Source organism: Maudiozyma barnettii (assembly GCF_903064755.1).
Source record: "Maudiozyma barnettii strain CLIB 1767 genome assembly, contig: KABA2_07, whole genome shotgun sequence".
Lineage (NCBI taxonomy): Eukaryota > Fungi > Ascomycota > Saccharomycetes > Saccharomycetales > Saccharomycetaceae > Maudiozyma > Maudiozyma barnettii.
In genome coordinates, this window is record NW_024545244.1 from 318,445 (window position 1) to 336,175 (window position 17,731).

General features: G+C 31.7%; 8 protein-coding genes across 8 annotated transcripts; 3 read left to right on the forward strand and 5 right to left on the reverse strand.

The window, feature by feature from the left end:
- Positions 1 to 17: 17 nt before the first annotated feature.
- RRP8 (25S rRNA (adenine645-N1)-methyltransferase) lies at positions 18 to 1,184 on the reverse strand (the record flags this gene model as incomplete). Its single annotated transcript, XM_041551643.1, has 1 exon — positions 18 to 1,184. The coding sequence occupies one exon, from the start codon at positions 1,182 to 1,184 to the stop codon at positions 18 to 20; it is 1,167 nt and encodes a 388-aa protein (XP_041407577.1).
- A 328-nt stretch (positions 1,185 to 1,512) lies between these two features.
- STN1 (Stn1p) lies at positions 1,513 to 2,913 on the reverse strand (the record flags this gene model as incomplete). Its single annotated transcript, XM_041551644.1, has 1 exon — positions 1,513 to 2,913. One exon carries the CDS (start codon positions 2,911 to 2,913, stop codon positions 1,513 to 1,515), a length of 1,401 nt encoding a protein of 466 aa, XP_041407578.1.
- Positions 2,914 to 6,680: 3,767 nt separating this feature from the next.
- CST6 (Cst6p) lies at positions 6,681 to 8,651 on the forward strand (the record flags this gene model as incomplete). Its single annotated transcript, XM_041551645.1, has 1 exon — positions 6,681 to 8,651. One exon carries the CDS (start codon positions 6,681 to 6,683, stop codon positions 8,649 to 8,651), a length of 1,971 nt encoding a protein of 656 aa, XP_041407579.1.
- A 424-nt stretch (positions 8,652 to 9,075) lies between these two features.
- CKA1 (casein kinase 2 catalytic subunit CKA1) lies at positions 9,076 to 10,179 on the reverse strand (the record flags this gene model as incomplete). Its single annotated transcript, XM_041551646.1, has 1 exon — positions 9,076 to 10,179. One exon carries the CDS (start codon positions 10,177 to 10,179, stop codon positions 9,076 to 9,078), a length of 1,104 nt encoding a protein of 367 aa, XP_041407580.1.
- Positions 10,180 to 10,795: 616 nt separating this feature from the next.
- On the reverse strand, positions 10,796 to 11,626 carry CAP2 (F-actin-capping protein subunit beta; the record flags this gene model as incomplete). Its single annotated transcript, XM_041551647.1, has 1 exon — positions 10,796 to 11,626. One exon carries the CDS (start codon positions 11,624 to 11,626, stop codon positions 10,796 to 10,798), a length of 831 nt encoding a protein of 276 aa, XP_041407581.1.
- Positions 11,627 to 12,012: 386 nt separating this feature from the next.
- YKE4 (Zn(2+) transporter YKE4) lies at positions 12,013 to 13,053 on the reverse strand (the record flags this gene model as incomplete). The annotated part of the gene is made up of 1 exon (XM_041551648.1): positions 12,013 to 13,053. The coding sequence occupies one exon, from the start codon at positions 13,051 to 13,053 to the stop codon at positions 12,013 to 12,015; it is 1,041 nt and encodes a 346-aa protein (XP_041407582.1).
- A 1,155-nt stretch (positions 13,054 to 14,208) lies between these two features.
- On the forward strand, positions 14,209 to 15,714 carry BCY1 (cAMP-dependent protein kinase regulatory subunit BCY1; the record flags this gene model as incomplete). The annotated part of the gene is made up of 1 exon (XM_041551649.1): positions 14,209 to 15,714. The coding sequence occupies one exon, from the start codon at positions 14,209 to 14,211 to the stop codon at positions 15,712 to 15,714; it is 1,506 nt and encodes a 501-aa protein (XP_041407583.1).
- A 536-nt stretch (positions 15,715 to 16,250) lies between these two features.
- On the forward strand, positions 16,251 to 16,871 carry ATG45 (Atg45p; the record flags this gene model as incomplete). The annotated part of the gene is made up of 1 exon (XM_041551650.1): positions 16,251 to 16,871. One exon carries the CDS (start codon positions 16,251 to 16,253, stop codon positions 16,869 to 16,871), a length of 621 nt encoding a protein of 206 aa, XP_041407584.1.
- Positions 16,872 to 17,731: the final 860 nt, after the last annotated feature.

The window sequence follows — 17,731 nt, forward strand, 5'->3', positions numbered from 1 at the left end:
TAAATAGAAATGCTACATTATCTTCTCTTATATATACAAGGCTTCAGTAACCATTTACCTTCCGCTACCTTCTTTCTCTTAACTTCTAATTGTTCCTTTTCTGTTTCAACTTCGATAAATTTATTTCTTCTTTCTAATTTAGCCCTTCTCTCTTGAATAATATCCTCTGGAGGTTTGAAAAATTCAAATCTAGTAAACATTTTATTTGAATCATCAGTTTTTTTATGGAAGAAACCTAGTAATTTAAGTGTTTCAACAAATTCGTCACCTCTACCATCGGCAAATCTGGATTTAATTTCTGAGATCCATAATTCCCCTCTTGGTGCCAAAATTCTATAAGACTCTTTAATAAAATCTAAGAAGTTTGTCCCCATTAGAGCTAGACAAAAAATAACAATCGTTGCAGATTCATCTTTCATTGGGACATGACGAATATCTGCTACTGTAATTCTATTGTTTACTTGCTTCAGGTCAAAACTGTTGATCTTGAAGCTAATCTTACGTCTACCTTTAGCCCTTTTATTAAATTTATTGAAAAACTGGGTAACATCTAATCCCAACTGGGCTTCACCGCAACCCATATCTGCGATCACAATTTCTTTATTAGGGTAAAGACCAGGTAAACCACCTGGTGCATTGATAACTTTTTTAGAACGGAATTTAATTTCATCAACAAATGTGTCTACTGGATTTTCAGGCCAACTTTGAACTTGAGATCTAAAACCTTCATGATATTCGTCGAATAGTCCTGGCTGTTCTTTGATCAAATCCAACGCTTCCTCGGAAGAGATAGTATACAATTGTTCATTAATCCATCTAAATCTCGAACCTGATAATTTAGCCATCATCTTTTGTTGTAATGGTGTTAATTGTTTGGATGTTGGTTTAGTCTGAGGTTTGATTACCTTTTGGGGTTTGGCTTTCGGCTTCTTAGATTCATTTACTTTCTTTCCATCATCTTCTACATCAGAAACTTCTAAATCTTGGGTATCCTCTTCTTCCTCTTCTACTTCTTCCTGCTTGCTATCTTCATTTTTAGTTTCCTTAGATGCCTTATTATTACGTTGTTTTCTATCAAGTTTTTCTTGTCTGTTTCTTTCTTTTTGAGCTTCTTTCTTTTTAGAGTCCTTAAAGGCAACTTTATCAGTGTTTAGATTCCACCCTTCAACCTTAAATAATTCCATCTTCCTTCAATATCTCTTAGGTGATGGTTAATGTAAATTTTGCTAGTATATACAATGTCTGTGTAATGAATCAACTATATTTTATACAAAAATATAGAAATTATTACGGTAGAAATCTTTTACTTTGTATCATTTTGACTTTCTTGAAAATTTTCTTGCACCTCATCTCATCGGAAAATGCAAAATACGCGGTGTCATTTTTTAATTATGGAAAACACCTAGACATATACAGTTGGCGGTGCAAAGCATTAATCTATAGATGGAACAGAAAGAATCAAAAAGAATATGAATATTTATTAATTCCAGATTATAAAAATATTATCAATACTTATGAGTCATGTGACTGGGTATTATATTTCAAATGTATTAACCAGAACATGTCTGTTCGTTTTTCGATCCACCAATCATTAATATGACTATTTATATCATTAACTATATGAGTTAATGCAATCTTAAAGATCATTATAATTGTATTAGTAGCAGAGGTAAATTTTTCTAATTCTAATTTTTGAACAATAAAATTTATATCAATTGTGATTGTTAGACATTTAATGGTAATCATTGCTTTCAATCTTCGTGATGAATAGTTATATAATTTTTGTAACAAATCAATGTTGATTATATTTATTCTCCCCTCAGGCCATGAAATCAAACTTTCATTAGTTAACCTAGTTAAAAATGTATTCATATATCTTTTTTTAGAAGGTAAAATAACATGACCTTCATCATCATCAACTAAATTAATGCAATGCTTTTCCATACATTTCTCTAATAATAATTGCACATCATTTTTGTGAAAGAAAGTTTCAATGTTAACATTTAATTGTGAACCATATGATACTTGTTTTAATAGACTTGCAATCAATTCATTATATATTTTTCTTTCCAAATGTATAATTGTATCATCAATTAATTCAAAAGTTTCATCATCAATTGATAGAGAATTATCTGAAACATCATTAACTATTACAATAGATTCTTCATTAGCAAAATCTTCATTAGAGTTTGATTCTACCATGGGAGCGTTGTAATTAGTTGAAATATTTTGTCTAGGTATCTCGATATGAACTTCTGGCGTCTTCTTTTGTCCGTCTTTTAATAGATAAAGTTCATTTCTCTGTAGCTCTTGCGGATTCCAAGGTATTTTCATCAAAATATTTCTAGTCTGTATACATTTAGTCCAAAATTTAGTTGTTTCAAACATATTTAAATCATAAATATTGATAATTTTAATTACGTTAAATTCAACCATATCCTTTGTTAAATACCATGCTTTTTCCACTGTACATGTTAAATAACAATGCTGTTCAAATTTTGATAATGCTTCATTTGAATAATCTGATAATAAGGAAATTGGACATTTGAATTGTATTGAATGTATTTTATAATTTGAATTGTCATCCAATTTAAATATTATAAAATCTTGATTTTGAATCAATCTCATTCGGAAAGATATTACTTTACCATGTATTGTAAAATATCGAATAGGATAATTCTGAATAAATGTCAATTCTTTTTGAAATAACGGATAAAGATTTCTCATCAATGAATTTCTCTTTTGAAAATCAATTGTCCTTAGCAAATCGGATATTAATATATGAACATTTGATTGATAGTATATGCATCTATTAAATAGATTAGGTGTATAATAAATCAAACCTGTGGAATCAGATGTATAGAGTATATAATCTGATACATCCTGGGGCACCACCATATCATTATCTGTCATTAACAAACATATGAAATTTAGTTTAGGAATTGAGTATATACTTCACTTAAATATAAAGCAAAAATTGAGCAAAGTATCCAGTGCAAATAGTTTGTATAGATTTCCCTAAATATTACAGAAACCAACAATAGCAACGTATATACATCACTGGCCTTTAGTTCTGTTGAATTGATTACCAGTTAATATAATAAAGTTCTAATAAAATCAATTGTTTTTTGTTTATAGTACAAGATGAGATACGTATAACATGATAAATCCTAAGTACAGATATCACATAACACGATATCTATTAAAATAATCAACACAGAAAGACTCTAACCAATTGTTACAGTGTGGAGGTGTGACAGGAAGATTGGCTATCCCAAAACTTAAAGATTTTGTCCTTGATAGCAAGGAAAGGGCGTGAAAACTCTGACCAGTGTAATTTAATCCATATGTATATTTAAATAACAAGCAAAGTTTTGATAGGATTCTTTTCCCAGTTATTAAAGTTTGGCGTATTTAACATTCGGTCTAGAGATGCAGGAGTTTGACAAATAACATGCTTATTGAAAAACCATGGTTTACTGAGAAATATTTGAACTCTTACAGTTGAAGTTTTCAACATTGATTCAAGGTTTACATCATAAAATAAACTTTGGAAGCAGTATTTTTGTAAATATTCGGGGTTTTAACAATATATGAGTGAGAAAACGTAACAGAGTGCGCGCCACACATTTAATTTATCTTTTACCTATAAAATTGAATAAATAAAAGAGCTATAATATATATTTTATAGGGTCACATATGCAATACACATAGCAATAACCAAGAGTGAGTAGCTATCATAATGAACCTAATTTTTTATATGAGTCTTTGTCCTTATTTAATACCTTAGTCTTGTCAAGTGATTGCTTCAAAAGGCATTCAAGTAGAATTCCCTGTTCGAGGTTGATATTTGTACTAAACGATTTCCCAATACACCTGGTTTTTAAACTGTTCATCACTCAAATCAAGAGGAATTTTTTCTAAATCTTGTTCCCCTAAATCGTAATAAGTTTCTGAATATCCCTCAATAACATCCGGATATTTTTGAATCGTTCCTGCTGTTCCTTCGAAAATATTAGAAGTCAATGTGCCATTTGATCGAGGATTTGTGGACCTTATCTTCTCAATTATTTTTGTATTAACTATATTCTCAGAATGTAACAAAGAGCTAACATCACTAGAAATCAAGGTCCTAAAGATATATTAGATAAGATAAATTTCCCTAAGTTCAGCATGTTTGATTATCAGTGGGAATACCAATAAGAATATCCTTCTGAGCTGCATATGTGCCAAAACCATTTCAAACAACTGAGACTCAATTACATCTGCTTCATGAAATTTAATGCTTGGGGTATCGATGAGGAATGGGATATATTTACCCTGCTGACCATCATAATTCAGAAGATAAAGATCGGTCCGACTCGTTATGGGAATATTTTTTTTGAATGAAGGTATATATTTGAAGAAATACTCTTCTGCGAAGTAAAATTTAATTAGACAATCAAAAAACCCATCTTCATATATATAATGTTTATTAGTGAACAGAGTATCAGATTTTGTATTTAATATTATTAGAATATATTATTATTATCTTGATGAACCACACTATACCATAAGTCTCATTCCACTGTATAGTTAATCTGGACTACCAGAATTGACCGAATCAAGGGTTGAGAATTGAAGCAAGAAACGTTCCCACACCTCTAAGTATAACAGTACTACTTAATGAAAGTCAGTTTAATTAATGGACTAAATAAACAGCTTGTCCTCAAAATAGTCACTGTTCTTACTATAAGTAGACATTTTGAAAAATTTGACAAATGTTAATAAAATGCTATGAAATAATAGAACAAGATCTTCAACTATTGGTACGTTGAATTGCATCGTTGCATAGAGCAAAGGATTGCTATTTACAACGATAAAGTAAACTTTCTTTATATACGGTCATACCGATATATGAGATGCAGCACGAGCAATAAATATATAATTGAAACGAACTGTCCTTCAAAATATCCTTGAAACATAGCATTCGTAACTTTTCTTCCATATACTTGTAACAGAGTAATTTCCTTCTGGAGTAATATTTATACAAATACTATACATTAACCTTGTGAATCCCAGTGTTATTAGGAAGACAATATAATATGGTAACCCAATCAAACTAAAAAGCAAATTAGAAATCGCCGTGTTTTGAATAATGAGAATGTTGTCTTCAAGGTGAGTTACTAACCGTTGACGTGGTTCTGCTGTAATTGTACATAGCTAAAAACGGATATATATATATAGAGAGAGAGCAGTAACTACTAGCAAAACACACCTTACACGTCCCATCATGCATGAACGGTCTCACACTTATATAGATATAACCTGAGTTTACTAATTGACTAAACGAATGCTCTTTGTTGCATCAGCGATAAGATAACTATAGACGTTTCTCTTCTCTTCTCTTCATTTCCCTTCCCTTGCACAGATTCTGACACCCATCGTTCGTCGCCTTGTTCTGTTCTGTTCGTTGCAAATATTAAACTTTGCATTTTTTTCTGTTCTGCAACCTTTTTTTGAAGTGTCCGTACAGTACGGTCTTCGAAGGACAGCTGAAATATAGTGACAAGTATGCGTATTACTTTCTTCTGTACATGTTCTTTACAAATTATATACAAACTATGCCTTGAATATACTATGCGTTTAGTACGAGTTCTCTAATTAGAACCTTTTGACAACTATTTGTAACCCGAACGTAGACAAAGTTATCTATTGGTGTATTCTGTTCTGTTATGGGTTGCTCATTGCTGCACTTCCCGTCTTGTTGATTTTTACAAATTGTGTGGTTTTTTCTTTACAGTGGGAACGGCGTATATATTCGTCATACTTCCCACTTTCCAATATATTACACTATTATTAATAATAGTGTAATGAAGGAAACCAAAAAACAGAAATTTTAAGACACTGAAAATAGTTTCGTCAACAATACGACATTACATTTTTCTTTTTATTCAGTTATTTATAAGATTTGTAATTTCTAAATATTCTTCAATGTCGTAGTTAACTCGTTCTATACTCTTGCCGCAAAATAGAAATATAATAATAATACATATTATTTTATTTCATCAACATTACGAAACTGATTTTATTACTTTCTATCGTTACGTTGAAAATACTCATAATACCATCCCATTCCATATTGTTCTCTATATATTGATATTATATCCTTTTAAGCTATTGCTTTTTCGTCCCTGCATTTACTCATACACAGACTATTATTAATAAAAGGGAATTTTCTCATTTTTCAAATACTAGAAAAAATTAAGGAAGACAAGAACACAGCAATAAGGAAATACCACTTTAAAGCAGAACATAAAAATATTATTAGTAATAATAACACTAACGATAATCATAAAAACTACATCATCCTTATTTACTATTGCCGTCATCATAATCGCTAGTATTTACTATTATTCTATCTCAACACACACTCCTCAAAAACAGTTTTACTATTCAAGTGTTTTCTTTTCACTATCAATAAAATTTAACTCAGCCTGAATTTTTATTGGAGCTAACTTAGTAAAATAGAACCTGTCATAAAACCCATACTTCGAAACTTCGACTATCTTTTCTTTTTAGTATTACGAGAATCACGGATAGTTTTGTACTGGTCCTCCTTTTGCCTTCTTTTATTTTATTTTATTTGTCATTTCTGATATTCCTATATTATATTATACTTTTTTTATTTGGTCAGAGTGATGAATTATAATCAACAGCAGTATTTGAACGACTACCTCGTGGATTCAACAGTATTGTCGGATCCAAACACATTTAAACAGAATAACATGTCAGGTGGTACTATTACCACCAATAATAATTCTACCCAGTCCATTAATACTACTACTACTAATAATAATCATGATACCACCTCTAATAATAGTAATAGTAACAACACTCAGTTGGAGAATAATCCAACTATAATAAATGCATCATCTTCAAATATAAGTCCCACAGATAACGGTAACACGAACCTTCCAGACCAAATTGGCATGGTGTCACAGGAACAGCTATCTAATGGTTTACCCATCTCCATTAATACGGCTAATGCATCATATCCACAGCCAACTAGTAATACCGCAGGGACAGCTGTCTCTGCTGCTCCTGTTGCAAGAACTAGAACAGGAATTATCAATGGAAATCAACAAACTACAAAAGTGCCTATGAACCTTCAAATGAATCAAATGTCAGATAATAATAATAATTTAACTACTATGCCTAATGGAGTTGGCCGTTCTGGAAGCATAGGGACTGTTCAAAATAATATTAGCAATGATCTTTCTGATAACGGTAGGTTACCTCCAAATGGTATCCCGCAAACCAGTAATCAAACGTATGCAAATGATGGTAACGGAATGGAAACAAATGATATGAGTTATCAAAATGCAAATGCGAACAACAGACAATACTATTTAATGAATATGGCAAATAACCCTCATTTGATGAATGATGCCTCCATACAAGAAACTTTATCACCATATTTCCAACCGTTTGGTGTAGATGTCGCACACTTGCCAATGACAAACCCCCCTATTTTCCAAAGCTCTTTACCAGTATACGATGAACCGGTCCCTAGGAGACGTATCTCTATCTCTAATGGCCAAATTAGCCAATTAGGGGAAGATATCGAAACAGTGGAAAATCTGTACAACACGCAACCCCCACCTTTGCCTAAATACCACGATCCGAATCATACTTACCAAAGTGTAAATAAACAAATGGTTTCACAAGGAGCTGCCGCAGCACAACAACCTTCAAACGGAGCTTATCATATTCCTCCTCAACAGTCACAACAGGTTATGCCTTCGAATGGGATTCGTCAAAAGCAAGGCTCTATAACCGGTATGACGTACGTTAATGGTGGCATGGCACCAAATGAACCAGGTATGCGTCCTTCATATCAGGAAAGGCTCTCACAACAACAACAACAACAACCAGTATTACAACCTTCCATACGAAAATCATTAAATCAACAAATGAATCCCGTATATGTACAACAGATGAATTATAGGACGGATACTAATGTGAATCCACAGCTAAAGCAACAACTTCAAGAAAATGCTATACCGTCAACAGCTCCAGGGCATTTGGAACATCGTAACTCTCTACCCCAATCGGAATTAAAGTTTCCTGATCCAAGGGTTAAACAGGAATATCTAGATGGTAGTGAAAGCTCATCGATTCCTCCGCAACAGGAACTCCCTAAATATAATTCCTACGGTGTATATGAAAGATCAGGAGAAGCAACCCCTGGTACTACTGCGTGGAAAAGAGCAAGATTATTGGAAAGAAATAGGATTGCCGCTTCCAAATGTAGACAACGTAAGAAAGTTGCTCAATTACAGTTACAAATTGATTACGACAAAATTAGCAAAGAAAATGTGATTTTGAGAAAAAAATTAGTCTATTACGAAAAACTAATATCTAAGTTTAAGAAATTCACTGAATCGCATTTTAACACATGTCACAAGACTAGTAGCAGTGTTAATGATGATGACAAAAATGCATTAAAGATCATACAAGAGATGTTAATGATAGATGAAGATATTCATGAGGTAAATGACAATGGGAAGATAATAAAATTGAGTGTGAAGGACCTGTCACCTTCAGTTCCAATTACCCCAAGTCAGTTAGGTGATTCGGACATTATATCTGATGGAGAAATCGATTAATTTACTGTTGATTTATATCAACAGTAAATTTTTTTTAAAAAGTTTTGATATAGTATTTTAGTAGGAAGCATATAAATATATATATTATAGACAACTCTCAGTTGTTCACGATTACATTCAAACCTAGTTTTGCAACTACTGCATCATACATCACATATCGTAATTTGTATTATGTGTACATATTTCAAATGTAACACTATTTAGCCTACTATTTCTTCTTTATTGTCTTCGTTTCGTATATTAGAATTACATTACATATTTTATATACATAATATACTTAGGAGGAGGAAAAATGCATCTTTTAGGTACAATCACCATCATCATCATGGGGGATAACTTGCACCACCCGATAAATAATATTTTACTTTATTTTATTTTTGAAGGTGGGAAGGAATTAATTCATTAAATTTTAAATAAAAACAGTTTACCTTACAGGTGCAAACCATTCATGGCCCAAGGCTTCTCTAGCTGTAAGTCTCTCTTGATGGTCGTATCTTAGTAAATTATCAATCAAGTCAATGATTGCTTCATTCCCACTCAAATGCTTATTTGATTCGTTAATGAACCTGTACCATGGTCTTCTAATATATTGGTCCATATCATGGAATTCTTTTGGTAGTTCAATTTCATACTTTTCTAGGTATTTTTCGAAATCATCGCTTCCTAGAACACGGACAATCTTTACTAACTGATCAGTGTTACTTGTACCATGAAAAAATGGTTCTTTTTGGAAGATCATGGATGCAAGCATAGTACCGAACGACCACATATCTAATGAGTAATCATACATTCTGTAATCAACTAACAATTCTGGACCTTTAAAGAACCTAGACGCAACTCTAACATTATATTCCATATTAATGTGGTAAAATTCAGCAAGACCCCAATCGATTAATCTCAATTTTCTCTGTTTGTGATCAATCATGACGTTGTGTGGTTTGACATCTCTATGCATAATACCCATGGAATGACAGTAGTCTAAGGCCTTCAGAAGTTCCATCATGTAGTATCTCATGTCATAGTCAGTCAATTTTGGATATAAGATACGGAAATCCACATTTTCAATATATTCAAAAATCAATGCAGGCGTTCTAGATATTGGATCTTTAATTATGTCAAATAGTTGTATAATATTATCATGTCCATTATGAGGTAAGTCGTACAGGAAGTCTCTCTTAAATTGCATAACGCTATCTTTTTTATTTGTATAATAGTTTTCAATTTTAAATGGTTGAGCCGTTACGGGATTCTTTTCATTTGATAAATTTAAGAGGATCTTGATTTCTCTCTTAATCTTCTTCTTCTTCACAGGCTTCAACATTTTAATAACAATTTGATTTCCAGATTTCATCTGTACACCTCTAAATACTTCTGAGTATTTACCACGACCAACTTTTGTTTCAATTTCGTAATCCTTATTGTTGGTTGACCATTCGATTGATGTATTTTCATAATCCCAGTATTCTTTATCTTTTTGTTTGTTTGCATTGGTGTAAACTCTTGCTTCCGACCATATTCTACTTTTCATTATGGATATGTATAAATTATTCAAATTATCAGTTTAACGTTTTAAAATTTGAAACTTTTTTATCTATACACGTATTTAAGTTTATTCACAATCCGTTCAAGGTTCAACTACCACTAGATCAAAGGAACTAATATGTAATATCGAACAAACTATTATAATAATAACGTGAAAATTACTCTCTAAATTAAGAATCAATTGAATTAAAATTAGGTGACTGAAAGACAGATTATAATGGTAAACCCTATTTAACACTGGCGACGTGTGTAAAACTTTAACTTCCTGGAAGTTTGATTATATTATTGTTATTGAGTTGTTCCACCGTCCTTCCGAAAGTTTTTCTTGTTTGTTTGCACAAGTATATTCGGTTCGTCAGACATGATATCACTGTACACGGTAACATAATTGAACGTTAGTGTAGATAGAAAGTAATCAAATAATAGTTTCATCGCATTACTTCGATGCTGGCATACATTCATCGGTTTATCATATTTGGGGTGTATTTAGGAGTATCTACTCATTGAAGGGTCTTTGCTTTTATTCAAGGAACAATAGTTATGTTGACGTAAAAATAAAATTTAGAAATATATCATTATATAGAACGTTTATGTATCATTGATTACAAATTTTGTAAGCCCTTAACAATTTCAGCTTGAGCATTCTTTCCAGATTCATTCTTCGATATTAAACTATTTTTATTTTGATGAAAGATATCTCTTGTCTTTTCAAAATATACAGTTTCCAGCATATCTCTCATTTGAGATTCTACGTCTTCAATTAAAGTGCCTAGGTTAGTAATATGAGCAATACGTAATTGATCATCCTTATTAGTATCTACTCTAATGTCTCGCTCTGTCTGTCTTGTTAAATTACCAGACAATTTTAATTCTGAAGTTACATGGTTATCTAATTGTAAGATGATGGTTGTAGTAACTTTATAATTAAAATCCGCATTACCAGAGTTAGTAACCTCTATCACATGGATACTATCCCAACTACTGGAACTACTGTTACTCTTTTTGAAAAGGATCACGCCTGCAAAATCAGATTCCTCATCTAAATCCCACAAGTAGACACTAGAGACACCACCTTCATAATATAAATCCCTATAAACGTCAAAGGAATCATTACAAATGATTTCCAATTCTCTTAACTTCTCACTTGGAAAGGGACTTTCTGCGAGGTCCTCTGCACTTAATTGTGGGTAGTAATCATTTGACCAAGGCGATCTATGAGAGTCCATGTCTCTATTGTAATCACAACATAAAAATTCACGATTGGAGGCCTTTGTATCTTGTTTGATCGTGAGTGGTAGATCGATTGAAGATAATAGATCTTCGGCCAAAGAAGGTTCCAAACTGATCAAGTTTTGTAGATTTGTCTTTACTTTAGTTGGATCCAAACGGCGTAATAAATCCAAAGCAGCATCGTATTTTTCATCAGAGCTCATTGTTTCTTCTATATATATATATATGTGGTAGTTGGACTAGATCAGGACGGGAGTGTTTCGATTGATAAAAACTAAGAGCATGTACTTAAAACAATCAAACAAGTCGTAGCTTCCGCGTTCTGTTAATGTATTAGAATGTGTGTATAATTCAATATATATATATATATATATTTTCACTTCGAGAAAGGGGACAAAAATAAAAAAATATCACAACGGAGGAAGTCTCCTTTTCTTTCGTAATCGGCCGAATCTTCAATAAGCGAAACATCTTAAGTGAAGTAGAAAAAGACACATATTGCTACTATATTCATGAGGTGATGAGGATTATCTATATTAATATGCAAAATGCTTGTGAATTATTGTATTAGTAGTAGTAGTATATAAAATTATTCTGCCATTAAAGCCATTATATAAAATCCGAATATTATTGCTGCTACTTGCTGACACCATAATATCATTAATTGAGATTTTGTCTTACCTTCTGGGAAGTTAAGAATCTCAGGCAATACATGGATGGCAGCGATATAAATCAATCCACCGGCACTAAATGGTACTAAATAGTCATCGATTTGAGTTACTGTGTTGGAAACCCCTTGATTAATAATCCCACTTAATGAAGTACCAATCCATGAGCCTACTAATGACCAAATGACACTTTTACAGAAAAATTGAAATTTCGATTCATTTGAAGTCGACAGAATTGCATAATCGCTTAATTGATGAGGTAATTCATGAAATAAGAATGCAATCATTGTAATTGTTCCAATAGGTACCGATTTATAAAATGACGTTGCAATAGTGATTCCATCTGTCACATTATGAATCAATGCAGTAATAATAGATAAATAAATTGATGAATCTTTATTTTTATTTTTATTTTTATTGTTGATTTCATCTTTCTCATTTATTTCATGACTGTGGCTATGTGAATGACCATGGCTATGAGAATGAGTATTGTCAGATTTATCATTTATTGATAAGATTCTAATTAATTTATCAATTGATAAGAAAGTCATTACACCAATGAATAAGCCCATGCCAACAGTACTAGGATTAGATTCAGGAATTAAATGTAGAAAAATTTCTCCTAAGAGAGTCCCTAAAGCAAATGAGACCATTATATGAATATTCAATTGATTTACAGGTAATAGACAAATTGTTATGAATGGCAATAATTGAATAAATGTAACTGCACATAATGAATTAAATAATGGATTCCAAATAAATATATTTTTTTCCATATATTGAATAATTGATGTAATAATTGCTGGATTAATCAATTGCACTGTGGAAGTATGTACATGATCATGCGTATCCTGATGACCATGATGATGATGAATATCATTATTGGTACGATCACTACTGTGAGCGAATACTGTGGAACAGACAGATATAAGTATGTTGCCTATATTATGCAATAACACCATTTCTTATTTTATAATTCACTATACTTTATGACAGTATTCTTCCAGGCTACGTTTTAACTATAAGAATTCTGATTACCCTATATATACATATATAGAGATCTGTATGTAATGTAAATATAACTGCTGTACGTTGGCAATAACAAAATGCTGTCATTGCTATTAGTTTTTCTATTTTTCACGGTTTACACAGAGTGAATAGAGAATGTTAATAAAAGAAAGAAGGAAACGCGTTGACGATCTCAAGAGACAAAGCAAACATCTCCCGTCTGGCCATTTTACTAACAGTAAGAAGTAATAGCAATAATATAATGGTTGGACAAGCTAATCCTATTATATTGGATTATATTATATTTTATAATTGTGTTGATTGCTGGCTTGTATAACACTTGCTAAATTAATGTGGATGTTGGTCGTAGTAGTAACCAAGTACCAAGCAGTGACAAATGATATATAAAAACAAGTTAAAACTACGGTAAATGTAATATCACTTGGTACGGCCACTTCGTACAACGTTACCTAATATTTTCTAAGTGTCTTTTTCAATCTCTTCAGGGAGAGATATGAGGGGGGGGTGAGCAATTGCCAACGAGACATGTTCACATAATTAATATATATAGCCATTTATATCAAGTGTATACTGCATGTTTGTGATATTTTAAATATAGTGTAGCGGGCAGGTCTATCACAGGTATTAAATTAATGGTAATAGTATTAGTTAGTATTCTCTAATTAATGAGAAGAATCAACCCTTTCTTACGTATACCAATATATTATTTAAACTATTTTATAGATTTGTAATTCGCTTACTTGAATACTTCTAAAACTTTTAAAATCACTCCATTGTTTCGTCTTTCATTATAACAAACTGATCCTTTACTTTTATTTCACTCTATTTTATTTCGTTGGTTTGTTTGTTTTTTTTGAAATAAGGAACAATTTGAAAATTTGAAAATTAAGAAAAAATAGGGATAACTTCTTTTTTTTTTTTGCTGGATATAATTGGATTTCATTACAAATAGAAACTGTTATATCTCACAATATTTCCATTACTTAATACTATCAGTATATTTATAGATATATATCTACATTGAAATTAACGATTCAGTATATTCGAAGAAAAGATACAAGGATTCCACTAATAATTATTTAGTTCAAATGCCTCTATCACAAGAATATCAATTCGAACTTTCATTGTTCGAAAAAGAAATCGAGTTGCAAAAACCTTCCGATTTCCTTCAATTTGCTTCAAATTATTTCAATAAAAGATTGGAATTACAACGACAATTCATTAAGAATCAAGAACAACTAGCCAAATCAAAAGGAATCATTTTATTTCCAACCAATAATAATAGAAATGACTCTGTCTCTGCTGGGAATGCAATCTCTAATCCAAATAGTCACAGTAACTCAAACGTAGATATTCCTTCTCAACTCTCTAGAAATGCTACTCCCGTTGATAGTCATGCCCAAAATGTGAAGTTCAAATCACCATTCGCAGATAATGATCCTCATACTGTACCACATCATGATGATACAGGTTCTTCAAACTTTGGAAAGGATCATAGTAATGAAAACTCTTCATCTGATTTGTTTAAAGGTTCTTTCAATTTGGGTGGTAGTTTAAATCAACAAGATGTAGAAGACCCACATGCTATGAATAGAAAACGTAATAACCATTCACCTTTAGGTCCATTTGATGGCCACCAGAACACTGAATCCAAGGCTAATAAGAAGACTGCTGCTACATCTATTGCTGCTGCTACTGCAGATTCTAATGGGGCTACTCCTTTACCATTCCATTTTAATGCAGAAAGACGTACTTCTGTAAGTGGTGAAACTATTAATCCCGATAATTTTGATGATTGGACCCCTGAGAATTTTTCTGAAAAGAGTGACTCCCAATTGAAAAGATTAGAACAATCAATCGGAAAGAATTTCTTATTTAATAAATTGGATTCTGATAATAGAAGGTTGGTCGTGAATTGTCTTGAAGAGAAAGCAGTTCAGAAAGGAGATGTTATCATTCAACAAGGTGATGAAGGTGATTACTTCTATATTGTAGAGCAAGGTGTAGTTGAATTCTATGTCAATAAACAAAGAGTTAGTACATCAGGCGCAGGTTCAAGTTTTGGTGAATTGGCATTAATGTATAATTCTCCAAGAGCAGCCACAGTCATAGCACAAACTGATTGTATACTATGGGTGTTGGATAGATTAACTTTTAGAAAGATACTGCTTGGTAGTTCGTTCAAAAAGAGATTAATGTACGATGACTTATTAAGAAGTATACCTGTGCTAAAGAGTTTAACTACATATGATCGTGCTAAATTAGCAGATGCATTAGATACTCAAATATATGAACCTAATCAAGTTATCATTAAAGAAGGTGATTCCGGTGAAAATTTCTACTTGGTTGAATATGGTAAATGTAGTGTTACAAAGAAAGATAAAGGTGAAGTCGCCTCCTTAACAAAGGGTTCTTATTTCGGTGAGGTCGCTTTAATTAACGATCTTCCACGTCAAGCTACCGTCACCGCTACGGAAAGAACAAAAGTCGCATTCTTAGGTAAAAGTGGGTTCCAAAGATTATTGGGACCAGTGGTTGATGTCCTAAAGTTGAATGACCCTACCCGTGAAGAACGTGAAGCTCAGAGACATTGAAATATCATATGTGTTTCTCTTCTCTTATTTTTCATTTAATGCCTATCATTCTCATTATTATATCCTCATCATATTGACGATCTTTACTAAATCTAAATGCACTTTCTATTTCTGGTACCTTATGCCCTCTCTTTTTTCTCATCCTTATCTTATTTAACATAAATAACATTTTCTAAATCTAAATTTATATATAAATATATAAATATTTTTATCTATATGAAATAAATTGACTAAACATATAAGTGAGATATATTTATTGTTACGTTGTGAATTGACCTGGAGAAATTTCTGGAAATAAAAGGTTCGACTAATTAATTTAAATTATTGAAAGTCTCCTTGAAAATGTATCTCACTATGTGAACTACTTTCAGTTCAGCCTTCTCTCGAACCCTTAAAAATGAAAAGGAAAGTTATTCAAAAAGAAAGAAAACAATGGAGTAAAAAACAAAATTTAATGTATACTTCACTCTAACGTTCCCATTGCTTTAAACCTATAGAAATTCCTGTGAATAATTATAATAATTACTGTAATTAGTATGAGTGACAGCGTTTTATTACAAATTCCAATTAGTGTACTTCAGGAAAAGTTAAAAGGAATACATAATTTAGAAAATGATAGACCACCGATAATGGTAGCAGGTGAGTTCAATGACTGGAAACATGATAATTTAAATTTCCAATTACAAGTAAATGATGATGATACTTTGTACTTTATCAAGTTACCCAAGGTTCAAGGTAAAACCAATTTTTCATTTAAGTTGTATATTCCTGATGTCATTTGGTTCACGGTGCCATATATTGATACAATTATAGATGAAACTGGAAATGTTAACAATGTAATTCATTACGAAGCTCTACAAATAAAAAATGGAGATAATTCTTCTATTATTGCTTCGGTGGACGATTATGTTGAAATCACATCCTTCAGTGAGTTGAGTAGTGCTGAAGAAATACAGAATCGTGGATCGGAATCACCAAACCAAATTACTGATAGTATATATGGAAGTACAATAGATGATTATTATAATTTGGATGGTACGCCTCAAAACAGTGTTGTATATAGTATATCACAATCATCAAGGTTCTTAGGATCAAGCCAAACCTTATCAGGTGTACAAGCTTTTACCCAAAGGGTCAAGAAATATTTCAACAAATAATTTCTCAATTTGGAAGTTCACCCGTTTGCAATTGTAGTATAAGGCATCACTGAAAGATGTTTTAACCTCTGTATGCCAAGTAAAACATTTAGTTTATAAATTATATAGAGAGCTTCGAGTTTTTTAAAAATGATAAAGTTTATGTGCTACATACCTCGGCGGCTAACGACAAAAATAAAAAAAATGATTGGACGTTAACTGTGAGCAGATCTTAAGAAGCTCAGGTATCTTTTACTTAATTAGAAATTGTTGGGTGGTAAATGCAATACATCAAGATGTGATGTTTTGTGTTTCAGATGTTCATCCTATTCCCTTTCTATCATGATTTGACAATTTTTTAGTTTACAAATATTGAAAAATTAAACACTTCAAGCATTCCTTCTCAAATAGTTTTTTTACAATAGCAGAAGTGTATACTGATAATTGCCTACACTATAATTATATTTTTAGTCGTGTTGATCTTTATGGATGGGAATTTCACTGTTTTCTATCACACATAAACAACTACCTTGAAACAAACGTGTAAAACATATCCCAGCTTTTGTAGATTAAACAAGGGTATAAAAATATTTTATGAAGAAATATTCACACTAAGTATGTTCTAGATATTAATTAGTTGCAAGCATCGCTGAATGTGAAAGCATTTTGAAGAGATTGGAAATGTTACCTTAATATACTGTAAGAATCCACAATTGGAACATTATTGTAATTTCCATAAAATGTGGTTGTTTTCAATTGATTGAATATACTAAACATCTATGTAATTAAAGATTATTTATTAGCTTCGTATATTCAAATTATCTTTTATACTCTACCCTTCTGCCTCTATCTGGATTTAGCAGTTAATATGCGATGGGTTT